The 27,978-nt window shown below is 34.4% G+C and overlaps 3 protein-coding genes and 1 pseudogene across 4 annotated transcripts; 3 read left to right on the forward strand and 1 right to left on the reverse strand.

Moving 5' to 3' along the window:
- Positions 1 to 345: 345 nt before the first annotated feature.
- On the forward strand, positions 346 to 2,807 carry LOC137747549 (MATH domain and coiled-coil domain-containing protein At3g58210). The gene is made up of 4 exons (XM_068487678.2): positions 346 to 512; positions 609 to 760; positions 880 to 1,037; positions 1,741 to 2,807. Exons 2-4 carry the CDS (start codon positions 633 to 635, stop codon positions 2,667 to 2,669), a joined length of 1,215 nt encoding a protein of 404 aa, XP_068343779.1. The 5' UTR covers positions 346 to 512; positions 609 to 632; the 3' UTR covers positions 2,670 to 2,807.
- A 2,253-nt stretch (positions 2,808 to 5,060) lies between these two features.
- LOC148698364 (MATH domain and coiled-coil domain-containing protein At2g05410-like) lies at positions 5,061 to 7,274 on the forward strand. The gene is made up of 3 exons (XM_088677049.1): positions 5,061 to 5,119; positions 5,292 to 5,446; positions 6,997 to 7,274. The coding sequence occupies exons 1-3, from the start codon at positions 5,061 to 5,063 to the stop codon at positions 7,272 to 7,274; spliced, it is 492 nt and encodes a 163-aa protein (XP_088533175.1).
- Positions 7,275 to 10,513: 3,239 nt separating this feature from the next.
- LOC137748022 (MATH domain and coiled-coil domain-containing protein At3g58250-like) lies at positions 10,514 to 12,581 on the forward strand (annotated as a pseudogene).
- Positions 12,582 to 15,325: 2,744 nt separating this feature from the next.
- Positions 15,326 to 22,943, reverse strand: LOC137748889 (Polynucleotidyl transferase, ribonuclease H-like superfamily protein). 2 transcript variants are annotated; one of them, XM_068489081.2, is made up of 8 exons: positions 22,579 to 22,943; positions 21,650 to 21,778; positions 20,982 to 21,058; positions 19,120 to 19,201; positions 18,895 to 18,950; positions 17,553 to 17,639; positions 15,793 to 15,883; positions 15,326 to 15,600 (listed from the first exon to the last, which is right to left on the reverse strand). In XM_068489081.2, exons 1-8 carry the CDS (start codon positions 22,682 to 22,684, stop codon positions 15,482 to 15,484), a joined length of 747 nt encoding a protein of 248 aa, XP_068345182.1. In that variant the 5' UTR covers positions 22,685 to 22,943; the 3' UTR covers positions 15,326 to 15,481. The 2 variants fall into 2 exon arrangements, with proteins under 2 accessions (XP_068345182.1, XP_068345181.1); XM_068489080.2 differs by having other exon boundaries at positions 15,326 to 15,603.
- Positions 22,944 to 27,978: the final 5,035 nt, after the last annotated feature.

Below are 27,978 nucleotides of genomic sequence, written 5' to 3' on the forward strand. Positions count from 1 at the left end.
TTTTTTTTTTTTTGTCAATTTACGCATATAAATATATTTAAAACGTGTAAGTCACGCGTAGCACGTCGTGATTTAAAAAATGTCTTCTGCATGCGCTCAAGCGCATGCATGAAGGCTACTATTATGCAAGCCCTCGTGTGTCCCACCTTTTATTATAGGGGTGTGATAGCCATATATATCATTTTATTTCTCATACACCCTTCTAATTTTCAGCCATTAAATTGGATAAATTGAAGAAGATCAACATACATAAATTAATAAGAATATGTAAAAAGTAATTTAAAATGTATGGATAACACATCATTTGTTATAAATATACCGTTATAATCAAACTTTCAATTATGGCACCGCCTCTTAGAAATGCTTCAAAATATCTGCCGTCCAAAAAGTTTCATGGTATAAAGTTTCTTATCGGTAAAGTTACCGGCAACACTTTCCTCTGCTTGGCGCTTGACCTACGGCCGTGCCATCCCTGCAGAGCCCTTTCTCTCTCTGTGATCGTCGATTGGAAGGTATGCCTGAGTTGTGGGTCTTGTAAATTAGTCTCCGTTGTTCGATATTCCGTGCTAACGATACAGATTTGTTTACTGTTTATGGGTTTAAATTAGAGAGCTTAGCTTGGATCATCAACAATGGAGAATCAGCAGCAAGTCGCAGGGGAGCTTGTCACTAAGTCATTCACATGGACAATCGAAAATGTCTCTAAGTTGAAAAGCCAGAAGCATTACTCTGAGGTTTTCCTCGTCGGTGATTGGAAATGGTAATTTAATTTATGCATCTCCTCCTGCTAATATTTAAATCGCTTCGAGGTTTTGTATGTTTTGAGATGAATTATTGTTGGTTTTGGGATTGATTGATTTCATTGGTTGTTTTGATCAGGCGGATCCTTGTGTTTCCGAAAGGGAACAACGTAAAGCAGTTGTCTTTGTATTTGGAGGTTGTAGATGCTTCGGATTTACCATTTCTGTGGACTAGGTATGCCCAATTCAGCTTGACAGTGGTTAATCAGTGGAGCAGCAACATGTCGAAAACCAAGGGTATTTTCTCTATTGTTCATTTGGGTTGATTTCGCATTTACGCTTGCTTTTTTGTGTGTCTGTTTTCTTTTCATTTTGTGCCCAATTCTGCTTGAATGTGGTTAATTTATGAACTGGAAATTGCGATTCTTGCATCCGGTTATTGAGGCTCTGCTTTGATTCAGTCGTGATTATTGTTTATGATCGCTAATGAGCACCCTGTTACCCTATTTGTAGTTTTGTCTGCAAGAAAGAAATAGTTACCGTTCAACTTTCTTAACAAACAATAGTCAGTTCACTTCAGGATTTGGGGCTTCGGTTGTCGTTAAAGTTTTACACTTGTTTGGAATCAGGGACTTGAGGGAAAGATAAACTAGAGGAAGTATACAATTTTGCCTCCCTTTTTCATTCTGGGAAAACCATTAGTTAGAGATAAAGAAGAATTGTCACTTTTATTGTCCAAGGACCAATAGAAGGGAGATTTCTTTTGAAGAAATTAATATAATTTTTAGATGGATTCATTCAATGGTTAAGTTCAGAAGGAAATTCTATGTTTCCTCGTATGTTCTTGAATACCTCTACATGTATATATAGTCTTGGGTTTGGTTGTGTTACAATTAGGAATAAGCTTCCTTTGTTGTTTTTTTTTTTATTAGTTCTTGGTTTGCTATGAATATTTTATTAATTAAGTGTTTCTGTGATCCTTCATATTTTGATTTTACAGAGACTGAACACGAGTTCAATGCAAGTGAGAGTGACTGGGGATTCACGTCATTCATGCCTCTACATGAATTTTTTGACGGGAAAAAGTTTGTTCGCAATGATAAATGCATTATTGAAGCCAGGGTTGCAGTCCGTAAGGTGGACATAAAGAATTTCGAAGACCAAGGAACTGGCAGTTCTGCACCCAAAGAGCCTTCAAAGCAAGAAGCTCGAGTCCCGAAACCTTCAAGTTTGGATTCTGTGCAAGTTCCACACTCATCCGTACCAGTTACAACACCTACATCTGAACAGGTGCAAGCAAACGTGAAATCGGAACAGGTGCTTGCTTTTCAGGATGCACCAGGTACCGGAGAAGTTTGCACTAAGCCTACTGATATCCATGTTGACCCTTCCATAGTGAAGGGACATGAGGAAGTGCTTTCTGCTACAGATGGTAAGCTCATGGATTTTAGGGGTATAGGGAAAATAGAGAAAGCTTTTGTTCCACTGCTAGAGGAAGTTTGTTCATTGCATCCCTCGTTGATTGAGTGCCAAAAGAAGAGAAGCCGTACTTATATTGAATGGGCATTCACAGCCTTGGGTCGAGTTTTGCATTTTCTGAAGACTACGAAGGTGAAGGATATGACCCCAGATACCTGTGAACGCATTCAACTTTTGTGGGAGGAGCTTGAGACTTTCAAATTTGACTTGTGTTGGCTGGAGCCTTATGTGCAATCTGCTCTGGACGTGAAGAAGCTTGTGGAAAGGGCAGGGGTAGTTAAAAAGCAGAGAGATGGTGTGGATGCGTTGGAGTTGGAAGTGAAGAGGCTAAAGGCGAGGCTAGCGGTTGCAGAGGTAGATCTAGAGGTAGCAGAAAGAGACTTGGCAAAGGTAGACGAAGGCTTCGGCGAGACCGATATGAACAGGGAGTTAGGCTATGGGAGGCATTGAACCTTATTTGAGAAACATCTCGTTGATATTACAAGTGATGTGCAATATCTCCAACACATTCCAAACTATTATGTATTCAGCACTTGCGTTCTAGTTGTGTTATCAGTATTTTATGATATTCCAAGACTATTATAGCAAGTGGGAATTCTCGTTTTTTTTCTTGTTTGGAATTGAGCTCAATGTTTAATATATATATATATATATATATTTTTTTTTTTAATTTTACACGAAACGATAGTGATTTATTGATAACTAATAATTATATCTTTGTCACTTAGTAGTTAGTATTACGATCTAGATGTATTCTTTTTCACTTATAAGTAGAGATTTTAGGTTCGATTTTTGTCAAAAACGAATTTGAACCACATTATTGCTAGCCCATTGTAAGGTTAAGTACTCCCTCATCCTTTTAGTGTAGATAATATCGTTTGTTAAAAATAAATTAAAAATTAATTACAATCTTCAAAAAAATATCACCGATGATATTGGAACCTCAATTACTGGGGCTTACTTGACCAATCTATGATGCACGACAATCAGCTGACCGTCCGTAAGTTCGGGAATTAGAAATGGATCGTAAACTAGATTTCACATCTTCAATCACTAGGGTGTATGGGAAGCATTATTGCTGAAGGCTAAGCTGATTCCTTCCCTTGCAGCCAAGCTTCAACTAGTACAAGACTAGTCACATGAGAGATAGTAAATTGTAGTAATGGTTCATTAATTAAAAATTTATTACTATTAGTCTCTTAACTCATCAAAACGTACAATTATAGTCCTTCAATTAAAAATCCATTATTTTTGGTCTCTCAACTTTAATTTAACTGGACAAATGATCCCTCAACTTTAACCTAATTGTAGCAATAGTCTTTCCAACATAACTCATTTTGACAAAATTTTGACAAAGTTGACGAAAAGGACCATAGCTACACGTTTTGATAAGTTAAAGGACCCCAATTGTAGCAATGATCATTCTAACATAACTTATTTTGATAAAATTCTAACGAAGTTGACGAAAATGACCATAGCTACACATTTTGATGAGTTGAGAGACCAATAGTAATTAATTTTTAGTTGAAGGATCATTGCTCTAATTTGATTAAAGTTAAGAGACCATTGCTACAATTTACTTGCCAGAAAAACCAACCACAAAGTCACCCATTGCATTGAAGGCTCCATCTGTATTCAGTTCTAACCAACCACAAGCCTGTTTAGACCAAATCAAGGGGACGGAGAGAGTCACGGTTGAGGGGGATGACTAGGATTGTAGAAATTACTGGAGATGAGAAGCAGTCGTCTGTATAAATTGAATGGGATCTGGAGTCGTACCCTCCCAAAGCAATGAGTTGCATGTGTGCCAGCCATATAACATACTACGACATCATTAGGACCTCAAACTGAGCTTGGAGACAATTCGTAGCATTCTGCAACATCCAGCCATGAATATTTGAGTTACTTGTGTGTGTGTGTGAATACATGGCATGGATTTACTGTTACCGCTACTATGTCATAATGAAGTGGTTGTGTGTTGAAGTAAGTGGATAGTTGGTAACTTCCGTTACTGTTATACGAAATGTATTAACAACTTTGGTATAAATCATAAAGAAATATACAGAACTAAGAGGTAGGGTTTCTCCTTCAGAAATGCTAACGAAGTTCTCTCAAAAGTGAGATTTTTTTTGAACTTTCTGCCATCTCTTAGTTTAACGTAAATTCTCATGCCAACACTATAAAACATTATGCTAAAAATATAAGATGACAAAGAGTCCCCTTAACATTTGTCGTTTCTTCTTTTTTTTTTGTTCGCTCGGGACAAACCACTAATTAGAAAGGAAGCAGAATTGTTTTCTCATTGTTTAAGGAAGAGGAACATTCCCTCCCTACCATAATACCATTTGGTTCATTCATTTAAAATTTTACTTGAGTGACTCATTGGATTATGTAATATGGGGGACGGAAGTTGGAATTAGCAAAATCAGTATTGATAAATGCTAACAACCTTTGCACTAATTTTTGCATTGGATTTTTGAGAAATGCTAAAGAGACTTTCTTAAAATGACATTCTCAAAGGACACTCCGCCACTTCATGTTTTTGGCACAATTTACATACCAACATTACAAAACATTGTGCGAAAAAAATGAGGTGATGGAGAGTCCCTAGAGAGGTAGAAATGAAAAAGTAAATGAAAAGGTGGCTAGAATTCCCCCTTTACCCAAATGAGTCGAATGGCAGATATCATAAAGAAATATATTGAATAAACTGACCGTCTCTCTTCTGGACCATGGTGGTTTGCATCACCTATTATATGCTCTGTATAATATATACATATATATGTGTGTGTGTTTGTGTGTGTTTTTTTCATATGTTTGTTGGCTTAAGCTTGTTGGAGAATGAAGAAAGAAGAAGAGGAGAATCTTTGGTCTGGGACGTTCACATGGAGAATTTACAGGTTCTCTAAGTTGAGGAGCCATTGGCAATACTCTGACTTTTTCTTCATAGGTGGTTACAAGTGGCACGTTTTAATAATTAATTAATCGGGTCTCTCCAATTTACAAGCTTAAGATTTTTGTGCTCAATTATAAATGATGATAGGTAAATGCTTGTGGACTTGCTTTGTTCAGGCAGGTTAGTTGTTTACAGAATAGACAAGAAGAGCACTTGTCGCTAGATTTGGATGTTCCTGATGCTTCAACATTGCCATCTGGGTGGAGTAGATATGCCAAATACAGCTTCACCGTGGTTCATCAACTTGATAGCAACAAGTCAATAAAAAAGGGTACTTTCCTTTACTGATCATGTAAATGTTTATTTACCTTGGAATTTATGTTCGTTTTCTTCCCTTCTATTTCGTAGAATAGATTGTTTGGTTGATCACTCGTGTCTTCGTCATTACTTCCAATTTTTGTGATGTGCCTGTGATTATTTAAGGAAATTGATTTTTATTTTTTAACAAAAAAACAAGTTATATATTTGGTGTTCTGAAGATCATTATTCATTAGAGCAATATTGTTTTGTTTCACGCATTCAATTTTTTTCTATGTTGAAAGTATTTCTTTTTCTGTTTTGTCAGTATATTTTGTGTGTAAATTGGGTACGACTCTTTATGATATTGAAGGCATTTTAAAAGCAGAAATAAATGATAAATTTCTTATTTTGTCCAAGTTAAGGGCTACTCATGAAGAAAAGATATTCTTACTAATCCCTACAAAAATGGTAGGATTAAAAAGGAGAACTATTCTTCATAAGTAACTTTTAACTTGGACAAAAAAAAAATTTGCCATTCATTTCTTTCCTTAAAATACATTTAATATAATGAATAAATTCTATACAAGTCTATCTTCTCTATCAAACAAGGCCATAGTATTAAAAAAAATAAGACTCTGTATGTTGAAGTGTGCAATCCTATCAGAAACTTGACAAAATATATTATTATGTACTTATAAATGAATACTTATCAGTGTGATTAGTAATGGGTTGATGGCGTGACTCTGAAGTCTTGACAATGTACTCTATAATCTTGAATATATTACAATTAGGTCTGTAATCGGTTAAAATATCTTCCAACAATCTGTTTAAATTGTGATTTTCTTACCTAGCTATATATTTTGTTGTACCATATATTGAGCCTCAATATTCGGGCCCCACTACTTAGCCTGTGATATAGGTGAGAGGAGAGGAAAACCTTATTCTATAAAAGGAATCTCACCCTCACTTTAGAAAGGAGGGCAAACCCTAGCCTTTAGAAACAAACTTCTATGTATATTGTAACTCTTAATTTACATAGTGAAATTGGATCTACACAAGTGCAGATGTAGCTTCAACTTGAAGTGAACTACGATATATTTTTGTGTTTGCGCGTATATATGATTTATGATCCAAATTAGTTGGTCTAAAATCAATCCGATTTTGTGCATCAACATATTTATATTTGATGGTTGACAACATAATCGAATGCTTTTTCCGTTTTTACAATTCGGCTGGCCTCCTCTGTCTATCACCAATATTTCTTTTTTTACCTGGTCTTGTACCTTTTATGCATGCTGTTGACTAGCATCTCTTACACATTTTATTCTTTACTTGTAATTTATATTTTTTTGTTTAAAAAATTAAACAAATAAATGAAACAAAACTGCCCGCTACGGTGCTTTTGTTCTGTTAGTTTGGGTTATTTATTTATTTATTTTAATTAAATTGTTTTTATTTTAAAATCCTAATTAGCTAGTGGTATTTTTGGGATTATGAATGATTCATCTTTTTTGCGTTTTTTTTTGCCTCTTTTGCGTTCTTGCTTGGTTAATGTTTTATGGATCCAATTTAATGTTGCAGATAGCAGTGGAGAGTTTGTGGCAGAGATCTTCAAGTTTAACTTGGGTTGGCTTGAGCCGCACGTTCAATCTGTTCTTGTGATGAACAAAAGGGCAGGAAGAGTGAATAGACTGAGAGAAGATGTGGATGCTTTGGAGAACGACATAAGAAGGCGAAGGGCTATGCTAGCTGCTTCCGAAGCCGATCTTCAGGTAGCAAAAAGAGATTTGGCAGAGGCAGAAGAAGAGTGCTTTAACAAGATAGATATGGATAGTGAGTTAGGGTATCCCTTAACTTAATTTATCCTTGGATTTTCCATCAACAGTAGTCTCTCACTTGATGCAACTACGTAGTGAAACATGGACGGTTATGAATTTTGAAACTTAAATCAGATCTGACTATGAATTGTTTCGTCTTTTTGTTTTTACTGAAAATATGACTTTAGTTTCTCCACATAAAATTCGACAGAAGTTTTCCACATCAATTATATTTGACTTTACACATTTACATTTTTTTATGCCTAAAATACCCCTATTTGAATGACATAATTAATTTCATACGGATTATAAAACAGAATTAATGATTTTACAAAAATAAGAAAATAATAAATTCATTGCCTAATATATAATAACAATAAAACATGCCTAATATGTCACATCCCGACCTGGACCCCTACCACATCCCGGGCTTGACTCCACCTTAGCACGATATTGTCCGCTTTGGGCCCCTACCACACTCTCACGGTTTTGTTTCTGGGAACTCATACGAGAACTTTTAAAATAAATTTTTTTATTTATTTGAAAAAGATGTTAGATATCAAATTTTAAAATGTTAGATTGCTTAAAAAAAAAAAAAAAAATTAATTTACCCAATAAATGTAAAGTACATGCAAAATAATTTACCTACATAATAAAGTAAATCCCCAAATACATGAAAAATAATGTACCTACATACAAAATAATATTATTTTATTCAATACAAGTTTACCTATTATTTGTACATACAATAATAAAATGTGCCCAATATATATGATGATACATACAAAATAAAATACCTACATAATGAAAAAATGTTATTTGATTCAAAATTAATTTACTTACAAATAAAGCAATTTTATTTTGATTCAAAATTAGTTTACCTATTATTTGTACATATAATAATGAAATGTGCCCAATAAATATGATGATTGTCACATCCCCGCTCGGGGTCCACCACATCTTGGGTCAGCTCCACCACCGTAGCACGATATTGGCCGCTTTGGGCCCCGATCATGCCCTCACGGTTTTGTTTCTGGGTACTCACACGAGAACTTCCCCGATCATGCCCTCACGGTTTTGTTTCTGGGTACTCACACGAGAACTTCCCAGTGGGTCACCCATCATGGGAGTGCTCTCGCGCACTACTTGCTTAACTTCGGAGTTCCCATGGAATCTGAAGCCAGTGACCTCCTAAAAGGCTTCGTGCTAGGTAGAGATGGGAATATACATATAAGGCTTACATGATCCACTCCCCTGGGCGATGTGAGATGTAACAATGATACATACAAAATAAAATACCTACATAATAAAAAAGTGTTATATGTAATAATACATGGAAAATATATTATGTACCTACAAAATAAAATAATGTTATTTGATTCAATATTAATTTACCTACAAAATATACGTTATTGCTCATCATAAATTTACATATAGGTAGATTAAGTAGTTAACATGTTTGAACATATATATATATATATATATATATATATATAGGAAGCCTTTAAGGGAAGGGATCCCATTTTTCAAAAAAAATGGGAACATCCTCTTAACCATTAGATTTGGTTTTAATGAAATCCTGTGGTTGAAATTTTGTGGCATGTGATTTAATCTCAGCCACAAAATTTCATTAAAGTCAAATCTAATGGTCAAGAGGATGTCCCCATTTTTCAAAAAAAATGGGGATCGCTTCCCTTAAAGATATATATATATATATATATATATATATATATATATATATATATATATATGTGTGTGTGTGTGTGTGTTAGGGGTAATAACATGTGCAATAACTATTTGTTTATTGTAATTAAGGTAAGTAATTACATTTATTGATTTATTTTGAATATTGTAGTACAAGTTGTAAATCTTTTGTAATAATTGGTTAATTACTTCTCTACTTGGCAACCGTTTTCAAATTTGGGTTTTATTTTGATGTTTGTAACTAGGTGGGTTTTTGTTTAGGAAATAAGAGTTGTAAGGGTCTATATCTAAAAAACCCTTGTTTTTATTTCATCTCATTTTGGTCTCATGAGTTTTAGGCAATGGTGTGCCCATGTTTATGTGTATGTACACACACACACACACACACAATAGTATATTTATATTTTAATATTTTTAATCCCACAAATTATAGTTTTTTTATGTAAAATCTCATTAATATAAACAACTATAAATTTCAATTTTTAATTTAAAAAAATATAGTAACATACATAAAATAAATTATCACATTAATTTCAGGGACTTCGATAAAAAATTGAAAACCAACAAGGTTTCAGTCAAAAAATTTTCATAACTAGGGACTGCATCCAAAGTCTCCCAAAAAAGAGACTTTAAGAAAAGATCATGGAGTACTTAGAGCTTATGGAAAACTTGGCACCAAACCGAGCGCGGTGGTGTTTTAGGATTCATACAGCCGACTCCACTTAGTGGGGTTAGACTTTATTGTATTGTTATCATTCAATTGTCAGATACAATTAATATAAATATAATTTTAATTACAATCACCAATTGATTATCAAGATGATGATTACATTAGTTTTTTATTTAGGCCCAGTCAATGGCATAAAAAAAACAAGAAAAAAAAAACCCCCCACTATTTACAACTTTAAATATAAGAGTAATGTTATTTTTACTACATATTTGTATCATCTCTCTAATAAAGGTAGGGATCACCAATATATGTCAATAACTAAAATTAACCAATAAAAACGTATAGAAACCAATAAGAAGAGAGTTAAAGGCAAAAATTATGAGTAAATTGTGTGCAAACTAGTTGTGGAGGGTAAAATAGGTATGAAAAGTTCACTCCGATTTTTTTAAACCCTAAATTACGCTATAAGAATTGGGCTAAAATCAACTTTTTACTAAATTAAATAGGATGATGCTTTACCTCAATGCTGAAAGCAATGAAGCTTATGCACCGTGATGCAGATTCTATGTCTATTAATCTACTTGACCACTAACTTACATGAATCAAAATAGCAATTTTGGGCCCACTGTGGACGGCCTAGGGTTTTATTACGATTTAAAACAAGGACTTAGCGAAGTATATAAGGTGTGTCAAATTCTATTATTTTTATTCACTGGTTTTATCAAGACAATCTCTCTCACTCTCTCTCTGTTATATCTCTCAAGAATCTCGTGACAGATTCGTTAGTTGCTAGGTAAGTATAGTCTCTGTTAATTATGTATCGGCTGTAGTCTACTTGTTTATATTTATACATTATACATTTTTATTTATTTGTGGATTTGATGATCTTGGTATATATAGAAATAGAATGATCAAGAAGGTGGAAGAGGAGGACCTTGTGTGTGGGACATTCACATGGAGAATTCACAACTTCTCTTAGTTGAAAAAGTACAAGCATTTCTCTGACGTTTTCGTTATTGGTGGCTATAAATGGTACACTTGGGTATCTTGAACTTATAAGCTTAGTTATATGTATAATTGGTTGATGGGTTTAGGGTTAATTGGTTTGATCTGCACGCGGATGTTTATATATCCAAAGGGTTACAACGTCGATTACTTGTCCATGTTTTTGGACGTTCCAGAGACTAAGACATTGCCATATGGGTGGAACAGATATATCAAATTCACCATCACACTCGTTGATCAATTTGATACCAGCAACTCAGTATAAGAGGATATCTTCTCTACTTATCATATTAGTAGCAGTTCGAATTTTAACCTAATGGTCTTGCCATTCACTCAAGGCAAAATTTGTTAGATAGAATTTAGTGATTCTTATCCTTACCCATATTTTTTGTTTCTTTTTAACGTCGTACCACACAGCTTTGTCATTTTTGTGTGCGTCCTCTTGCTTTTTAGTTTTTTCTTTTACTTCTTACTACATATTTTTGTCATTTTGTTGGGGTGTGTGAGTGCGTGGGTGGGCAAACATGCTTGTGTGAGTGCGTGTGCGGGCGAGCAGATATGAGTGTGATTGTTTGTGCGTGCATGTAATCGTGAAATTTTGTTTCCATCGGAAGATTGTATTCACTCATGGTGGTTTCAAAGCATACATTTGATGCTTTAAGTTTTAGTGCAAAGTTTAAGATATTGGAGAAATTTTAAGATAAGCATATAAGTTTGAGCTTTTGTTCAAATTATGTTACATGTTTATCCTCTACTAGATAATTTGAGGGAAGAGCGGTTGGACTTTGAACATCATTTGTACTATTAGTTTTATTTGTACGAGTGATATTGCAAGGGGAAGAATCAAACATAGGACCTCGGGTGTAGCGATAATTACTTACAAGACCATCACTTTGTCTCTATGTTCCTGAGTTCTGAATTATGTGTCTCAACTAGCTTTTCCTCTAGGAACATCTGGAAAAGTTCCAACTTCGAATTCCCTCTCCCAGTTTGATAAGGTACAATAAATTAAAATTTTAGTTGTAGTGTAAAAAAGAAAACTACGTGCCAAGTTAAACATATATAAAATCTATGCTCCAGCTGATGGTAATTAGTGTTTGAAAGTATACTATATATAGTCGATAGCGTAATTTAGATAAGTTTTCAAGTTTTAATTAGAATGTGTGTCTCACATGTGTTTGAACTGTGTTTCATACCTGTTCTGTGGATCCATTAGAACTTTTACAATCGAAATGTCCTCTTCTATAGTTTATATGGATACATTAGCTATTCATATATATATATATATGTATACTTCTAATTTTACAGAAACGGAACATGTGTTTATGGCAAATACAGCTGACTGGGGCTTTGCAACACTTGTTCCTCTAAGTCATCTCCACTGTCTTGATAATGGGTATCTGGTGAATGATGTGTGTATTGTTGAAGTTAAAGTTGAAGTTCCTACCGGTATTAGGATTTTAGAAGACCAAGAAACCGGTGATCTTACGAATTTTAAGGGTTTAGGGCGAATAGAGAAAACTTTTGTTCCGTTTCTAGAGGAGGTTTGTTCGTCATATCCTTCCTTGATTGACAGCCAGATGAAGAGGAGTCGTACCCTTGTTCAATGCGCATTCACAGCTTTGGGCCGAGTCTTGCATTCTCTGAAGACTACAACTGCCAAGGATATGAACATTGATGCTTGTCAACGTCTTCAACTGTTTTGGGAGGAGCTTGAGGCCTTCAAATTTGACTTGGCTTGGCTGGAGCCTCATGTTCAATCCGTTTTTGCTATGAAGAAAAGGGCAGGAATAGTGAATAGACTGCAAGAAGATGTCGATGCTTTGAAGATCGAAATAGAGAGGCGAAGGGCTATCCTAGCGGAGGCAGAAGCCGATCTTGAGGTAGCAGAAAGAGATTTGGCAGAGGCACAAGAAGAGCACTTCAGCAAGATAGATATGGATAGTGAGCTAGGCTATCCGTTATCTTAATTCTTGGAGAATGTTCTCTTAGATAGTCTCTCTGAAAAAGTTATGCAGTAAAACTTGAAGGTTTAACTTTGAAACACTAATCTAGCTCTGAATTTAATTTGGTTCATTCTTTTTGTTTTTCGGTTTAGCTTTCATCTAGTTTTAAGAATACGAAAATTTTGCAATTATGTTATGGGATTACAAAACTTGTTATGTTGCTATCATTCTTAATTTCCTTTTCAAGTGTGATTGGTTTTACACTCGCAAATCTACGACGAGAAAGAAAATGGTTGTGGGGGTGTTTCACAGTTATTATCTTATGTTAGTGAAACACAACCAGTTTAGGGCACAAGGACGATCCTTCTGTGCTACCAAAGGAAGTACAAAAAGCTTTTAACTTGACAACCTAAGTTGGGTTATAGTTGACGCAGGCATGTCTTGGATGATTATGATCATCAATGTGAACACTGTTTTATCATCTTTTAGGGGAAAAAATAACCAGCAAAGGAAGTTTTACCATACCTACTGGCCCCTTGCTCCGGCTTGGGGCCGGTGCAACCCCTCTCCGCATTTTCATTGCTTCCTCGTTCCTTTTCTCATAGATTGCAACGGATTTATTTTTCGTTTTAGTAATTTCTCAGATGCTAGTTCATGAAGTACTTGATATTTACATCAAGAATAGAGTTCTCTTGGGTTTGGAAACCATCTCAGTCCTCTGAATTTGGGTGTGGATTGCTCTCAAATCCATCAGTATTGTGGCAACTGGTTTGGTCAAATTGGTTTTATGTTTTGTTAAGTCTATTGAGGATCTCTTGGATGTTCTCCACAATGTCGACTTTGATATTTAAGTTTGTAATCTCAAGATATAGTGAGAGGAGCAATTTGGTGAAACAATTAAAATACAAAAAATTGCCCCTACTTAACCACAACTCCAAAAGTTACATTGAATGAATAAAGGGTACAATAGTAATTCAAGACGTAATACTAAGTGGCTTATACCAGGCTTTTTAAAATCCTAATAATTTATACAAATCTAAGGACTAGTATCACATTTACAAATTGATAAAAAATTTGGGTTTGAAGGATCGACGGTGCGGCAAGGGCAACTACCATGTTTTTAGTTTAGACATCAATGAAAAAGTCAACAAAAATCATTTTATAAATACTGCTATAATTCAAAATAATTACATAATTGTCAATCCTACCATGTTGTCTAGTAAAAATTCAGGTACTAGAAAAGAGTTTTGATGTAATTTTTAGCAACTGTGCGAAGTGGCCTGTAGATCATGTGCAATGGGAGCAAAATGTAGCGTCTTTATTTTTATAAATGTCTTGGCCTACAGATTATGGCTTAACCCAAATAAAATGGGTTGAGCTTGATACTTTTCCATAAAACCTTTCTCCATTCATAAGAAATCTTATGTTGGGATATTAAGAATGAGTTATTAACTAATTTATTTCCTTTCGTCTTAATATTTGTGTATGTGCGTATGTGTGTGTATATATATATATCTCGTTGTATAAAAAAACGTGGTATTTAATGTTAGTTTACTTTAAATATTTTTGGCATACTTTGACGAACAAAGTTGAAAAAATATGGAGGCATAAAGAATTGGGCTTTAGGCCCAAATAAAACTGAGCCGAACCTTCTAATATTTATTTGATTTGATTCGCTTTCCTTTCCTTTCCTCGATGATTAAGTTGATATTCTTTTTTACTTATAAAATGAATATACACAAATATAGGAATTAAATGAGTGAGAAAGTGAGTCCCTAAACTATAAAGACTCGCCGAACACTTGGTATATGTACCCACATATAGAAACTCTATAGGGACTAAAATGGTAGACCCAAAAGGACTAATTAAGTGGAAAAGTAGGTGCGGATCCCATTCACATGACCTTGTCTTTTCTTTTTCTTTTTTTTTTCTCCTTTTTTTCTTTTCAACCATTTAAAATGGAGAGTCCAGATTGATTCTTACTTTTTAAAATTTTTTACCATTGGGATCTTTGGTTCCAATTAAATAACCGTTTCAATTGAGATTACCCTCCCATGTTGATTTTCAATTTTTTTCTTTTCTCTATTCATATTGCATCCGTTAAAAGATTAATAGTTTCAATTTGGGTTACTCTCTCATGTTGTGCTCTCATCATTCTTATAAATACCAAATTATCTAACTACAACTTCATCTCCTATACTCAGTTCACTCGTACTCCATTTACTCATTCTAGTTACAATTTTGTGAAGAAAAAAATTTTGAATTTTTTTTTGTTAAAATGTTCACAAAAATATTTTACGAGAACGTAATGTTAAATTAATTAAAAAAATGTTAACATAAACAAAAAATGTGTACCTAATCAAATTATCACATAAAATTGTAAAAACCTCAAATTTAAGATTGATTATACCATAAGGATTCTTCCATTGAAGGCAATATTCCTTCAGGGACACAAAGATTCCCTTTTAAGTACTTATATGAGTACTCAAAGGTGGTGATGAGAAACCCTAAATAGGGACTCCCATTGGAGATGCTCTTAGTATTACAATCTGATAGTATTCCTCTTTAATTGTAAGTGAGAGACCTTAGGTTCGAATGTCGTGGATGACAAATTCGATACCATATTAGGTTATCCATTGTGTGGCTTAGCCGAACTTTCCCCTCACCTTACTGTAAATATATCATTGTACTAAAAAAAACAAAACATATAAGATATACAAAAATTAAGAAAACCCGAGGTCCATTTAAGTTTAAAAACAATCACCAGATAAGTCGGACATAATTATATAACTTGACAGGTCGGCACAACATCGATGTAGTCCCAATACAAATCATCTCCATTGTTTAATTTTAATGCATAATTATAGTAGTAATACACAAACTGCTAGTAATGAAGTAGTAAAGGGGTTTGAGGCCGCCTTGAGTCACTTCTTTCTAAATGCTTTGAATATATTGTCCTTGTAGTATTTGAGCTCTCCGATGCTTTCTCTGATATCGTCCAAGGCCCTGTGTTTATTTTCTTTGGAAGGGGCTTTCTGATTATCTGCTAAACAACCACCATACAAATTAACTAACTAGTCGATACATGTCCCAAGTAAATTCATTCAGGAGTGCAAGTACAACAAAGCTTCCGGGTAAACACTCGTGTTCAATATACCCGTTTTCTCAGTTCGGATGGCCTAAAGGTGTTGGTAGAGAAAAATTAGAGTGTACCAGGTTATGTAAGGATTCTTACCTCTAGGATACCAGCGAATGCATAGAGCTTTAATACTGCTAACATCCACTAATACATGGGAGAAAAGGCGAGCCAAATCCGGCATGTACTTCTGCCAGAAAGAAACCAGTTAAACAACTCCAACCAAGCTGATTATATTCATATGTAAATAAGGAATGTTAACAAAATAAGGAAGATGTTTGCGGAATCTTCAAAAAAGTACAACCGTTCATTCTCAGACAAGGAAAAGTAATGGGCAGCCAAGGGAATAGTTAGAGCTTTATCTTCCATAACAGACACAAAGATGACATTTTCTTTTGGTAAGAAATTGAACAATTAAATTGAATTCAAACATATGCCCTTGTCCAATATTCCAATTCCTCCAAAAGCCCCATAAACCTTTTTGTTCCAAAGAAAACACCATGAAACCACAATCCACATGGTCAGGACTATTCTAAATAAATTTTACAAACTACTACTATTTTTTTCCTCACTTCGTCCACAACCTCGTTTGCAATCAAACTTACATCTATAGTATGGTCCCTGTTTACGAACGCCCCGTGTCTTTTACATCTCCGAAATCTTCCTTATTACTTTCTTTTGATCTTCCCTCCTCATCCCTTTTAATTTCCTCATAAGCTTGTCACCTTCCCACCCCAGACTTGAATCTTCTCATCATTCCACCATTCCTCAAATCACTTTCTCGAGTGGTGTTTCAGATCAAACACAACAGGACAACGATCTGAAGAAATCCTAGTAAGTAGTAAGCGCTAATGGCCTCAATGAGGAAATTCCTCTTCCCATTCTACTGAATTTAAATCTGTCCAATCTCCCCTGAATCACAGTTTCCATCATTTTTTACAATGTAAAGAAGATGTTGTGCAACTCCGGATCATACAAATTTGTTTCCCTTGTAAAATCATTAAAATTCCTCACGCTTCTTGTCACCCTTCTTCCATTAGATTTCTTGTGGAAAATGTCAGACTGCACAATTTATAACTTGATCCTATTGCTTACTCTGGCTCTGCTCTATTATAGCTACTAGACAACAGTATAACACTGTGTAACACTGTGCAGCATAACTGTAACCTAATATAGCAAAACCTTGTAGCAGAACTGTAACCTAGATGGAATGTAAGCATTCATCAGGAAACTGAGGTGTGGACTCCCTTGAAGAGTTTACTTATCATTTTACGTTACACTTTCCCAAGTCCAATATAGATGTTAGTTTACTCATCATTTTACGTTACACTTTCCCAAGTCTAATATAGATGTTTCTAGTTAGAATGGTGTAATCCTTAACTGTAATTTCAAAACTGGAACCACCAATTCTTTTTGGAGATAAAAAAAAAAAAAAAAAAAAAACTGCTATAATTAGGATTCTGATTACGTAAATATCTGGTTTCCTGGTTTGTTTACGGGTGCAACTTAGTTTCCTAGTAAGTGATTTGGTTCTTATTTAGTTTCCTACTCTGACGAAGCTTGTGATTACAATCATATCTAATTTGTATTTCTATCCTTATTTTCCCAGAATCCCTACTCCAAGCATCTGCTTCCGACATAACAGGAAAACAACCAAATAAGTGAAAAATGTCCATTAATGCAGACACAAAACAGATGTGCTGCACAGTGGGGTCCCTCCTTGCATGCTGATCGGCTTATGAAATAATACCATTGTACTACTAATAAAAAAATACATCAAAATCAATCAACCTCCTATTAGACCTTTATGCAATTCAAGTTAATTACGAATAAAATCCAGGAAAAGTGATTCAAATTACCTTCAAAAACAGAAAATCCACATAAACTGAATTTCCTGCTAAGACAGGTTGATATGTTCCAATGTTTCTCTTTACAAATTCTATGACCTGCAGTATTCAAGTACATATTTACTTGCCCAGAAATATAAAGAAAGAAGTATGTGACAATAATATCATCAACAATTAAATTTGCTCGAACAGATACAACTAGAACATACAAAAAGATCACAAATGAAGTGAAAAAAGGATGATTACTTAATAAGTAATGTGTATGTAACAATTAAATTAACTAGTTGTTCATCAAAACAAGGTCGGAGAATTTTCTTATCCCAAACAACTAAGGGAAAGTACAATGGATATCAAATTTGTCTTCTCTAAGTGAGGAAATGACCAAAAGTTCCAGGTTGTTTGCTATTTTGACATCGAGAAACTCAGAGGTAGAATTCTTTAAAAATAATTCCATTGAAATTGTTTAAATTTTTTATTCAATCCTATGATTAAACACGTGTTATTAAAATCACATTGAATATTGATTAAAAGAATACCAGACATCGAACGACAGAACAATAATTAATTATACCAACCCAAACTGAAGGTTCATGAGTGCATCATAGTCTTAATTATACCCTGATGCAAATAATCATACATTTCCGTTTGTTTCTTTTATTTCTGGTGTCTAGTTATCAGATTTAGTCACAGTTTAGGAGCCATTCAGTTTCTCTAATAAAGTAATAACGAATATGTAGAAATACCAAGTGTTACTTAGGCCCCAAGGATAAGAGAAATTCATTGATGCAGTTTTGGAGTTCAAAACCTTCTTTTTATGGAATAGAAGTGTCTAATAGAAGATGAAGTATAAAGAGCTTTTCCCAGGTTCCCCTTCAGAGAAGGAACTATAATTTCTTCCATAATTCCATCTACATCAAGTGGTACCACAGCCACCTTAGGCATGCAATTCTATGGATCTATAACTAGAGAAAACCTATACAGTCTACAACAGCACTTTCAACAAAAGCAGCAGATTCTAGAGAAAATTACTCAACTATGAGGAAGGATGGAGCAAGCAGAAATTTTCAGTCTTCCTGATCATGCTATTAAGTGGCAAAGAGGTCAGCAAACATGTCTAAACATGAACCCTCCAGCGACACAAAGATACCAACAGAAACAGCAGCATTTAGAGGATTCATAAGATGACAGTGTAGCTTTACCCCATCTCTGGTGATATGCAGATGATGAGTCTTAAACAGGACCAAGACCACATAGCAGCCGCACAGTTAACAAATGTGCATGTGATAAAAAAAATATTGACAAGAAATCTCATGTAAAAAAAAAAAAAAAAAAAAAAAAAAAAATTCTTTCACACCTGCTGTTCAGCTTCTTTTTCACTAATCGAACTTTCGAGCACTTTTGTCGTCAACCCTAATATTATTAAAGTTAGTCAGTCGTGAAATCCTTTATCATATGCTAAAATGACAAGAGATTCTTGTGCACAAAATAACACATGGAGATAAAGAGGACAAAATCTTCATTCATATGTTCCTACAAAGTACAAATGTCAGATGACAATTTTATTACCCTGCTTACTTACCACTAGCTGCATGATGAGTTTGACACCATTCTCCCATTCTATCTAAACACTCCTTAGTTTGATGGATAACTAAATCTGGGCCCTGAAACATAAAAGGGGAAAAAGGGAGGAAAATAACAGGTTGGGTATCCATGTGACAATGCTAGTTAGTCAACTGAGATGCATGTTGAAATTGAGTGCAATTGATAAAAGAGCAAGTGAACTGTAAGACACCACAATAAGAATCAGGAAAAAGATAACATCTCAGGGTATTCCGACAAACAAATATCCTTAACTCAATCAGGTTTTGTTTCTTTAACTTCTCAAATTACAAGATTATAAATAAAAAAGTTTAGAAAAATGCTGTAGCTTTACAATTCCAAAGTCAACAATTAGTGTAAATAGCACATGACTATCATCTCAGAGAAATCAACGTCTGATCATTCTATTTAGTAGACCGGTGCACAGTTATTTCACCATATTTGTGACCTCTACACAGATGTTAAAGGCTAATAGAATAAGGATGACTCAATCGCACTTCGGAAAATGACACTGAGAAAGTTGAAACAGTCACCCATTCTCATGGGTATGTGAACCATTGGTGCTACCTAACCTATTTTCTTTGGTTTCTTTTTTTGGAATGATGCTATCACATTACACCTACAAGTTCAAAATTATCCAAAGGCGATCCATATTTCACAAGTTGAGAAGAGGGAATACAGTTGATGAACACAACCCATTTCCGTATTATAAGGAGGACATGGGAGAACAAAGAAGCTTTGGAAAGTTTCCGTAATATTTAAACTACTAGTGATTATCAGTCCTACATGTTCTTTAGGATTGAGAAAACTCAGTCTCTGAACTGCCCTTGGAAACCTACTAATTGAACCTATCTGAGATGTTTTGGCCCCTTCTTCACTTTCGAATCTTGTTTTTTCTTTTCGGGAGATATTTTCATGTAGCTACTAGCTATATAGCACCCACTATAAGATATCCTGAGTCTTGAAAATCCCACCAAATTCACAAAAGATCAATTCCAAGCCATTGACAGATATGCTAGAGTTAATATGAATAACAAAACAAAATCGACCTAACTTAACAGAGAGAACTGATTGACTGACCAACTCTTGAGCAGTGCACACACTATATCTAAAAAGGTAATTTCCTCACTAAGTACTATTAACTAAATATTTTTTCAGAATCAAGTACCATAAACTGGTGCAGCACAAATATTTCAATAAGGCATACATGCAGCCTAAAGTAATTATGTATGAATACTCTACTAAAAGAAAATTCAGGTCCTTGTATACATGGAATTGGTTTTCTATAACTGGTGGAGTATAGGCTAGTTTCAGCATCAAATGAATCTGTTTGAAGAGTTGACTTTCTTGGTTACCTTAATTGTTGATTGATCAGCTTAATTCCTAAAAACTAGATTAATAGTATTACTGAATTTTTGTCTTAGAGTTCTACATAAACACCAACACCAATGTACTCTACTAACTTGTAAATTTGTAACGCAATCCAGTTTCTTAGTTCTTTCTTTTCAATACCAACCACTACTTTCACAGAATCTCAGAAGCTGTCCCAATATATGATGCCCCACAGACAGGGATTTACATGTCAAGACAAGATTTCATTATAGAATTCCAGGGGGAATAAAGTGCAAGAATGTACATATTCTAGATAAAGTAAATATAACATATATGGAACAGCCAAAATTATGCCAAAACATAAAAAAATTTATAATACTTACTGAGTTCACCCCATGTAATCTTTTAAATTGCAATCAGGGATAAGATTCAAATGTACTAGAAGATTACATGGTGCTGATAAATAAAGTAGCTGACTACCCAAACATTAACAAACTATGCTGAAAATACCTCCACTGACTTGGTTAATTTTCCATCAGTGATTATACAAGCAATCTCCAGTATTCGATCAACTTCAACATTTAAACCTGCATGGCCATGGAAGTCAAGGAGAAGATTTTCATGTCATCACATTTTAGAGAAATTAATCATAGAAAATATCAATTGAAGTGAAAACATAAGAATGTCAGTTTGAAAAAACTACATTGTCCGGCATTCCTACATATTATATGCGCGTTTTTGTTTTATTTTCCAGAAAGAAAACAGAATGATTTTATTAATAATAAAAAAGACTGAGAAGGACAACTAAGGTGGACCGGTTGTCCATATATAAATAACCCTTAACCTACAGAACATCCTTAGCAGGAAAGATAGACACCTATCCACATAGAACAGAAGAACCAGACAATTACAAGCATGAAGCCTAGGAAGCAGCAACATCCAATTTGGAAGGAAGAAAGGAAGTCAAAGAATGCAGCCTAACTTGATGCCCAATACAAAGCAAAAAATCAGTCTTATCCCATTACCAATACACAAATTCCCCTACCAGAACCAAAAATATGGCTAGTGTGCCAAGACTATCAAAGAAATCATCAATGCTATTTTTCGCCGGGGGTCTTCAATTATCAACATCATTTAGTCAGACATTCTTATATTATACCAAACAATATTACCCTCACCAGTCATTTCCAAGTCAATCCATACCAGGGGCATCTTGTATTCTTTTGGAAGCATCTCTGTACTTTGTTGACTCTGCTTCTCGTCTACGAGCAACATTTTATCAGAGTTGATGACTTTCTTATCGCTGCCTGCTTCAAAAGATGCATTATTAGAATGCAGATATTCAATCTCCATACGGAGAAAGATTATCGACCAATATTCATCTAAAGTGGTCCAAATATTGTTACTAAATATATGCCCAAGTCTAGCCTAAGATCATGAATCTGGTTTACATTTAGGTAAGAAATGTTAAGAAAATAAGTTAATTTCTGTAAGATAACATTAATTTTATTACAGCTTCATAATTATACAAGAAGCATTGGACAAGATCTCCACTGTACAATACAATCACCAACAAAACCTCACAACAAGAAAACACTCTGAAAAACACACGCATTCAAAAAGTTACAACTTCTTTGAGGGAAAAATTAAGAAAAAGAACCTAAAAATCATGTTTCCTGATTCAGTTGGTTGCGTTGAATATGGAAGTATACAGCATCCACATATAAATAACAAAAGTAAATAGTAATTAAAAAGCATTCCCAACGACTTAGATCCGGATATTGTCGAAATCACCTCAATTTACAGGCTCACTCAGTAGCCATAGAAATGGTCCCAAAATCAAAAGCAAACAAGGGGTTTATAGCCTAAATCAGCAACAAACTTCACTAGTAACAAAATAAGTGAAGCACGCTTAATTCATACACAATCAACTAATCAAGCGACCCCAAGACGGCTTTTTCTTCAATTTTTCACATTTTTGGCAAAATAATCATACACACTAAAGCAATTCTCAAAAGATAGAGAAAAGGGTTTGCATTAAGCAAAAGGCAGCATTCCAAATAAGCCTAACCCTAAACCCTAACCGATGGAAGGAAAGTGAATGAACCTGAAGATTTAGGAGTGTCATTGGAAGCAGAAGATGCGAATCGCATTGGATCGTCGTCTTCGGCGTCGAGCTCCAGCACAGAGAACGCATTTGCGAGGCACTCCATTGTTTCTCGGTGTTGAATATGGTTGCTTGGTTGTAGTTCTGGGCAAAATTTGAAGTGAAACAGGGGTTTAACGAGAGAGCAATTTCACAACTGCGGTTAGCTGCAATCACAACTGTCTCATTCTGCCACTTCGGCCACGTTTCCAAATCCGTAATCAAATTCGAAGGAATTGAATTGTAGAGGAATTAGATTGAGTAGGAATTGAAATGATGTGGAATCAGAATCAGATTCTTGTTCATGTTATTTACTAAAACTGTCTAGAATCGAAGTAGGAATGATGTTGAGTCTATATAAATTGTTTATTAATTCACTTCAATCGGAATGAAAACTAATTTGATTACTATATTGCCCTTTCCTAAATAAATTATTTTCATACTAATTAATTATATTAAATTCTTAATTAAATTTATATAATAAAATTCATCTATATAAAAATATATAAATGGGTTTTATTTATTTATTAAAAGATGGCAAGAATGATGTTGAATTCATAAAAGTTGTTTACTAATTTACTTCAATCGCAATGAAAATTAGATTGATTACTAAATTGCCCTTACATAAATAAATTATTTTCATACCAATTAATTAATTTAAATTCTTAATTAAATTTATATAATAAAATTCTTAATTAAATTTATATAATAAAATTCACCTATATAAAAATATATAAATAGATTTTATTTATTTATTAAAAGATGGCATAATGAGTGTCAAATGAAAGCCAATGTTGGAATAATTAGAAACAAGTGAGGGCATAATTGGTAGAAGAAATCCATTTCGGATTCCTCAAGTGTCAAGGAATTGAAATACCTCCTTCATGTAGGGAGTCCAATTTCTTCAAAATTAGGAGTTGAATTCCTTAATGTGTGTGGACCCCACATATATTTTGATTTCCCAAGATTATGTAAACAAAGGTGTATTCCGTAATCAAAATCCAATTCCGTAAATTGATTTCGATTACGGGTATGTAAACGTGCCATTAGAGTTGTTAGGTTCTATCCTTCCGCGAATTATAATCATTTTATTACTAGTTTATTATGAGACAAGTTCGATTCTTCCCAACCACACTCCATTAGTATAGATAATATTGTTTATTCAAATAAAAAAAATGTCTGATACTAATACACATGGTTGTACTGTTAAAATATATATATATATATATATATATATATATATATATAAGGAAGTGTTATTGGCATTTTAAAAATCTCATTCTACACTCCTTACAAGTGTATTTTTCTTTCTAAATATAGAAAGTTTGGAGTGTAGAATGAGAAATTTGGAGTGCCAATAACAATTCCATATATATATTAGTATAGATAATATTGTTTATTCAAATAAAAAAATGTCTGATACTAATACATGTGGTTGTACGGTTAAAAAAAAAAAATATATATATATATATATAAATGAAGGGTTTTTATCATAAATAGTCTCTAAAATTGACCCCTCCCATCAAGATGATTCCTAAAATTGAAAATTTATCAATGTATTCCTTGAAAATGAGTGTCGCAAATCAATGTGGTTCTTCTGTTAGAATTCCGTTAAAAATTTCATTAAGTATTGATGTGGCACATAAATAAGTCCCACAAATCTATTAAATATTACCAAGTGAATTAAAATATTTAAATAATAAAAAAAAAAAACCTTTTATTTTTCCAAAAAATTAAAATAAAATAAAAAAATAAAAAAAATAAAAAATAAAAAAAACTGTTCATCATCTTCTTTCCTTTCCCACCGAGCAACCATTATAGCCCCACACCACCCTGTCGACTACAACTCTAGGTCAAGCGACACAAGAAAGATTTTAGCTCGATTATCAGCATCGGAGAGCACGAGGACTGCAAGAATGGGGGTGCAACCGATTGGATTGGCTGGAGCGGACGGCGTTGATATGATCGCAGGACGAGAGATGTAGGTTGGGCTTGGAGTGATCAAACGGGTGAGGATGGCAAGGTTCTGAAAAAACACTAGGCGCTAGTCGGGCGGCAAGCTAGAGCCTAGTGGCTAGGCGGGCTCTACGCAAGCACCTAAGCGGCCTAAGCGGATTTAGGTAAATTTCTTGTATATCTTGTAAATAAGTGCATATTGACACTTATAAAAAAATTATACTTGTATAAAATTCATGGCTAAGATAATAAAAAAATGATAAAATCAATGTTCTAAAAGACACCAGACACTAATCGAACGGCGAGTTAGGCGTAGCGCCTAGACGGATTTATGTAAATTTAATATAAATTAATTAAATTTACTATATAATATATAAATAATATGTCTTTTCTTTTAAAATAATATACGTGATGTTGGGATTTAAATACATACTAATGTAAATGGTCTTAAAAGAAAAAAGAATAATAAAGCAATAGACCTTTACCAGTTTATGTAAATGGTCTTAAAAGAAATAAAAGAATAAAAAAATTGGTAAAGAGAGTAATTGGACTAGAAATAAAAGAATAAAAAATTGGTAAAGAGAGTAATTGGACCAAGACCCGTGCAATCAAAACTCAAAAGAGAGGAGATGGTGGGAGCATAAAGAATTCACCCTACCCATCCGTTTAAATTGAAAGCTAATATGGTGGTCCCCACCCCTTCATCTTCTTCCTTTTGACCAGCAACATCATTTTTCCAGAAACATTTTCAGGTCCCAACTTCTTCTCATACGCCTGCCTAGGCCCGTTAGCTTCTGCCCAGCCCCACTCGGACCTGTATAGCTTCACCTAAACCTGCCTAATCCCACCTAGGCGTCCACCTAATACATTTTCCGATTTTTCAATTGATTAACAGTTAATCGGAGCGGTCGGTCACTGTCCAACCCCTAGGTGCCGCCTAGTTCAATTTTTAGAACGATGGAGGTGGTGGTGGTTTCATTGGATGGTGGGGAGAGGTTGGGAGCTAAAGAAGAGGAAGAGGAAGACATTGGTGGTGAGAGTGTGGTGGGTTTGGTGATCAATGTTGGGTGGGTGTGGGGGTATATGCATATGGTAATTGCATTATAACAGGGCTTGGGTTGATGGCTGTGTCATTATAGGAGTTGGGTTGGGTTTTTGGGGAGGGAAAGAAGATGATGAACAGTCATCTTTTTATTTTTAAGTTTTTAATTATAAAAAAAATTAAAAAAATTATTTAAATATTTTCTAATTCACTTGGCAATATTTAATTAGATTTGTGGGATCCAGTTATGTACCACATCAGCACATAATAAAATTTTTGACACAATTGTGACGGAATGACCACATTGATTTATGGCACCTATTTTCAGGGACTACATTGATCGAGTTTCAATTTCAAGGACCATCTTCATGTGATGAGTCAATTTCAGAGACCATTTATGATAAAAACCCATAAATGAATGAAAACATTCTTCAATATAAATACAAATAAATCATGAAAAGCCATTGAGGTATTTTGTCACACCTCGATCCCGTGATACGTCCCGGATTGACATGTGGCATCACCAAGTACGTCTCTTATATCTCGCCTCCGAGACATAAACAAGACACCATTCAAGATCCAATAAAGGAATAGCTTTTCATTTACTTTATTGCTGCATCTAACCTTCCTGATAGACTGCCTAGGTACCCTCAGATGTGATCAAACCATTCGTAGTTCACCATTCACTACACTTCGACGTTTATCATAGTATGTTTTAGCAAAAAGGCATAGCATTCCTCAATCAAATATTGGAACTTGACAAGCATGAATTGCTTAGATTTAGGGCTCTATAGCGAACCCACATTACAACCAATATTGTCATTTCATCAATCATATAAATCACTAGGTTTTCAGCACAATACTGCAATTCATTGCGTGTAACATATCAAAGAACCGACAAAGCACAATACCATTCTCTAGTCACATTAATCAACTAATTTGACCATAATAATAACAATCATATCCATACCTGATAAATTCATACTTTATGAAATCATAATTGAATCGTTGGAAATCCTGAAGAAGTCACCTAGACGTCCAACGACTTTTCTAATTCAATTCACAAGATTCTCTAAACCATTGTTCATAAATACATTAAAAAAACTAAGGCTAAAGTGACACAGTTCGGTCGAAACCTATAATAAGTAACCAAGCAGATAGTGACACCCCAATGTGGATTAACCAGGCAAAGTCACTCCTATACATGCTAATAGGCAGTGATCACCCAATGCAGATTTACCAGGTGTGATCACCCCTAAACTATGTATGACCATACCTAGGTAACGAGGATCGCCCAATGCGGATTAACCAGGCACAATCCTAGAGTTGCCCAATGTGGATTAACCAGGCGCAACCCATATATAGTATGGTTCACCAATGCGGATTAACCAGGCGGAACCATCCATGTACCATTGCTACATGGTGCAGTCACATCATCACACAACATACATCAAAATAAATAAATTATAATTACTAACATACACACTATCGATTCCACAAAACAAACGAATATCGAATCACATAACATACATTCTATAACCTACGTCATTTCATCATGAATCACAATTTCAAATATACATATTACAGATTCCTCTTAACTACCCAATATCTAGCCACATAGAAATACGAATTCTATGAACTTTTCTAACAAGGTTCCCTCTCATATTCATACCAGTAGTCATATCTTTTATAGGAACTGTTATTAACACTCCAAAAATTTCATTCTACACTCCTCATAAGTGTATTTTTCTTTCTAATTATAGAAAAATTTGGAGTGCAAAATGAGATTTTTGAAGTGCCAATAACAATTCCCTCTATTTTTATATTATCTAGAAGTCCAATAAACATATATATCACAGTAAGGCGTCAATTTCACAAACACCGAGGTATACATTAACTCGGATAGCTCGCTAACCAAGATAGGCCCACAAGACTCTACTTAGTCTCTAGTAATATTAATTTTAGTATTTAAAAACAATTCAAAACATGTTGACCAAAAGTCAACTAACCGTCAACGGTAGGGTCCACAACCCTATGTTATTCGATCCTGAATATCTGCCCAACAGATTTTTGATCCATAACTTCCCAAAGGTCTCATTACTCTTCTAGAACAATATCCTAAAATTTCGAGACGATCCAGCGGTTGGATGTTCGCCAATCGCTAAACTTAAGCGGTGATCAACAATTAGTTTTGCAAACTTAGAAATTCAATTTAGGAAGATCCATATGTCCTCAAATATTATGTACCATAACGTACTAAGGTTTGGTGACGATCCTACGGTTGGATCATCAATGATTATAACGATCAGGTGGTGTAATCTAACAAAACTATGTTCAAACGATAAGATTTCGTCAATCAGATG

This window comes from Pyrus communis, chromosome 2, assembly GCF_041283825.1.
Source record: "Pyrus communis isolate YQ-2024b chromosome 2, ASM4128382v1, whole genome shotgun sequence".
In the NCBI taxonomy this organism is placed as follows: Eukaryota; Viridiplantae; Streptophyta; class Magnoliopsida; order Rosales; family Rosaceae; genus Pyrus; species Pyrus communis.

Coding starts and splice junctions, on each gene's coding strand:
- LOC137747549 (XM_068487678.2), top strand. CDS start 633: ATGGAGAATCAGCAGCAAGTCGCAGGGGAGCTTGTCACTAAGTCATTC. Junction 761..879: donor CTCGTCGGTGATTGGAAATG/GTAATTTAATTT, acceptor TGTTTTGATCAG/GCGGATCCTTGTGTTTCCGA. Junction 1,038..1,740: donor CAACATGTCGAAAACCAAGG/GTATTTTCTCTA, acceptor TTGATTTTACAG/AGACTGAACACGAGTTCAAT.
- LOC148698364 (XM_088677049.1), top strand. CDS start 5,061: ATGAAGAAAGAAGAAGAGGAGAATCTTTGGTCTGGGACGTTCACATGG. Junction 5,120..5,291: donor TTCACATGGAGAATTTACAG/GTTCTCTAAGTT, acceptor TGCTTTGTTCAG/GCAGGTTAGTTGTTTACAGA. Junction 5,447..6,996: donor CAACAAGTCAATAAAAAAGG/GTACTTTCCTTT, acceptor TTAATGTTGCAG/ATAGCAGTGGAGAGTTTGTG.
- LOC137748889 (XM_068489080.2), bottom strand. CDS start 22,684: ATGGAGTGCCTCGCAAATGCGTTCTCTGTGCTGGAGCTCGACGCCGAA. Junction 19,202..20,981: donor AATTAACCAAGTCAGTGGAG/GTATTTTCAGCA, acceptor TTTATGTTTCAG/GGCCCAGATTTAGTTATCCA. Junction 15,884..17,552: donor TGGATTTTCTGTTTTTGAAG/GTAATTTGAATC, acceptor TCTTTCTGGCAG/AAGTACATGCCGGATTTGGC.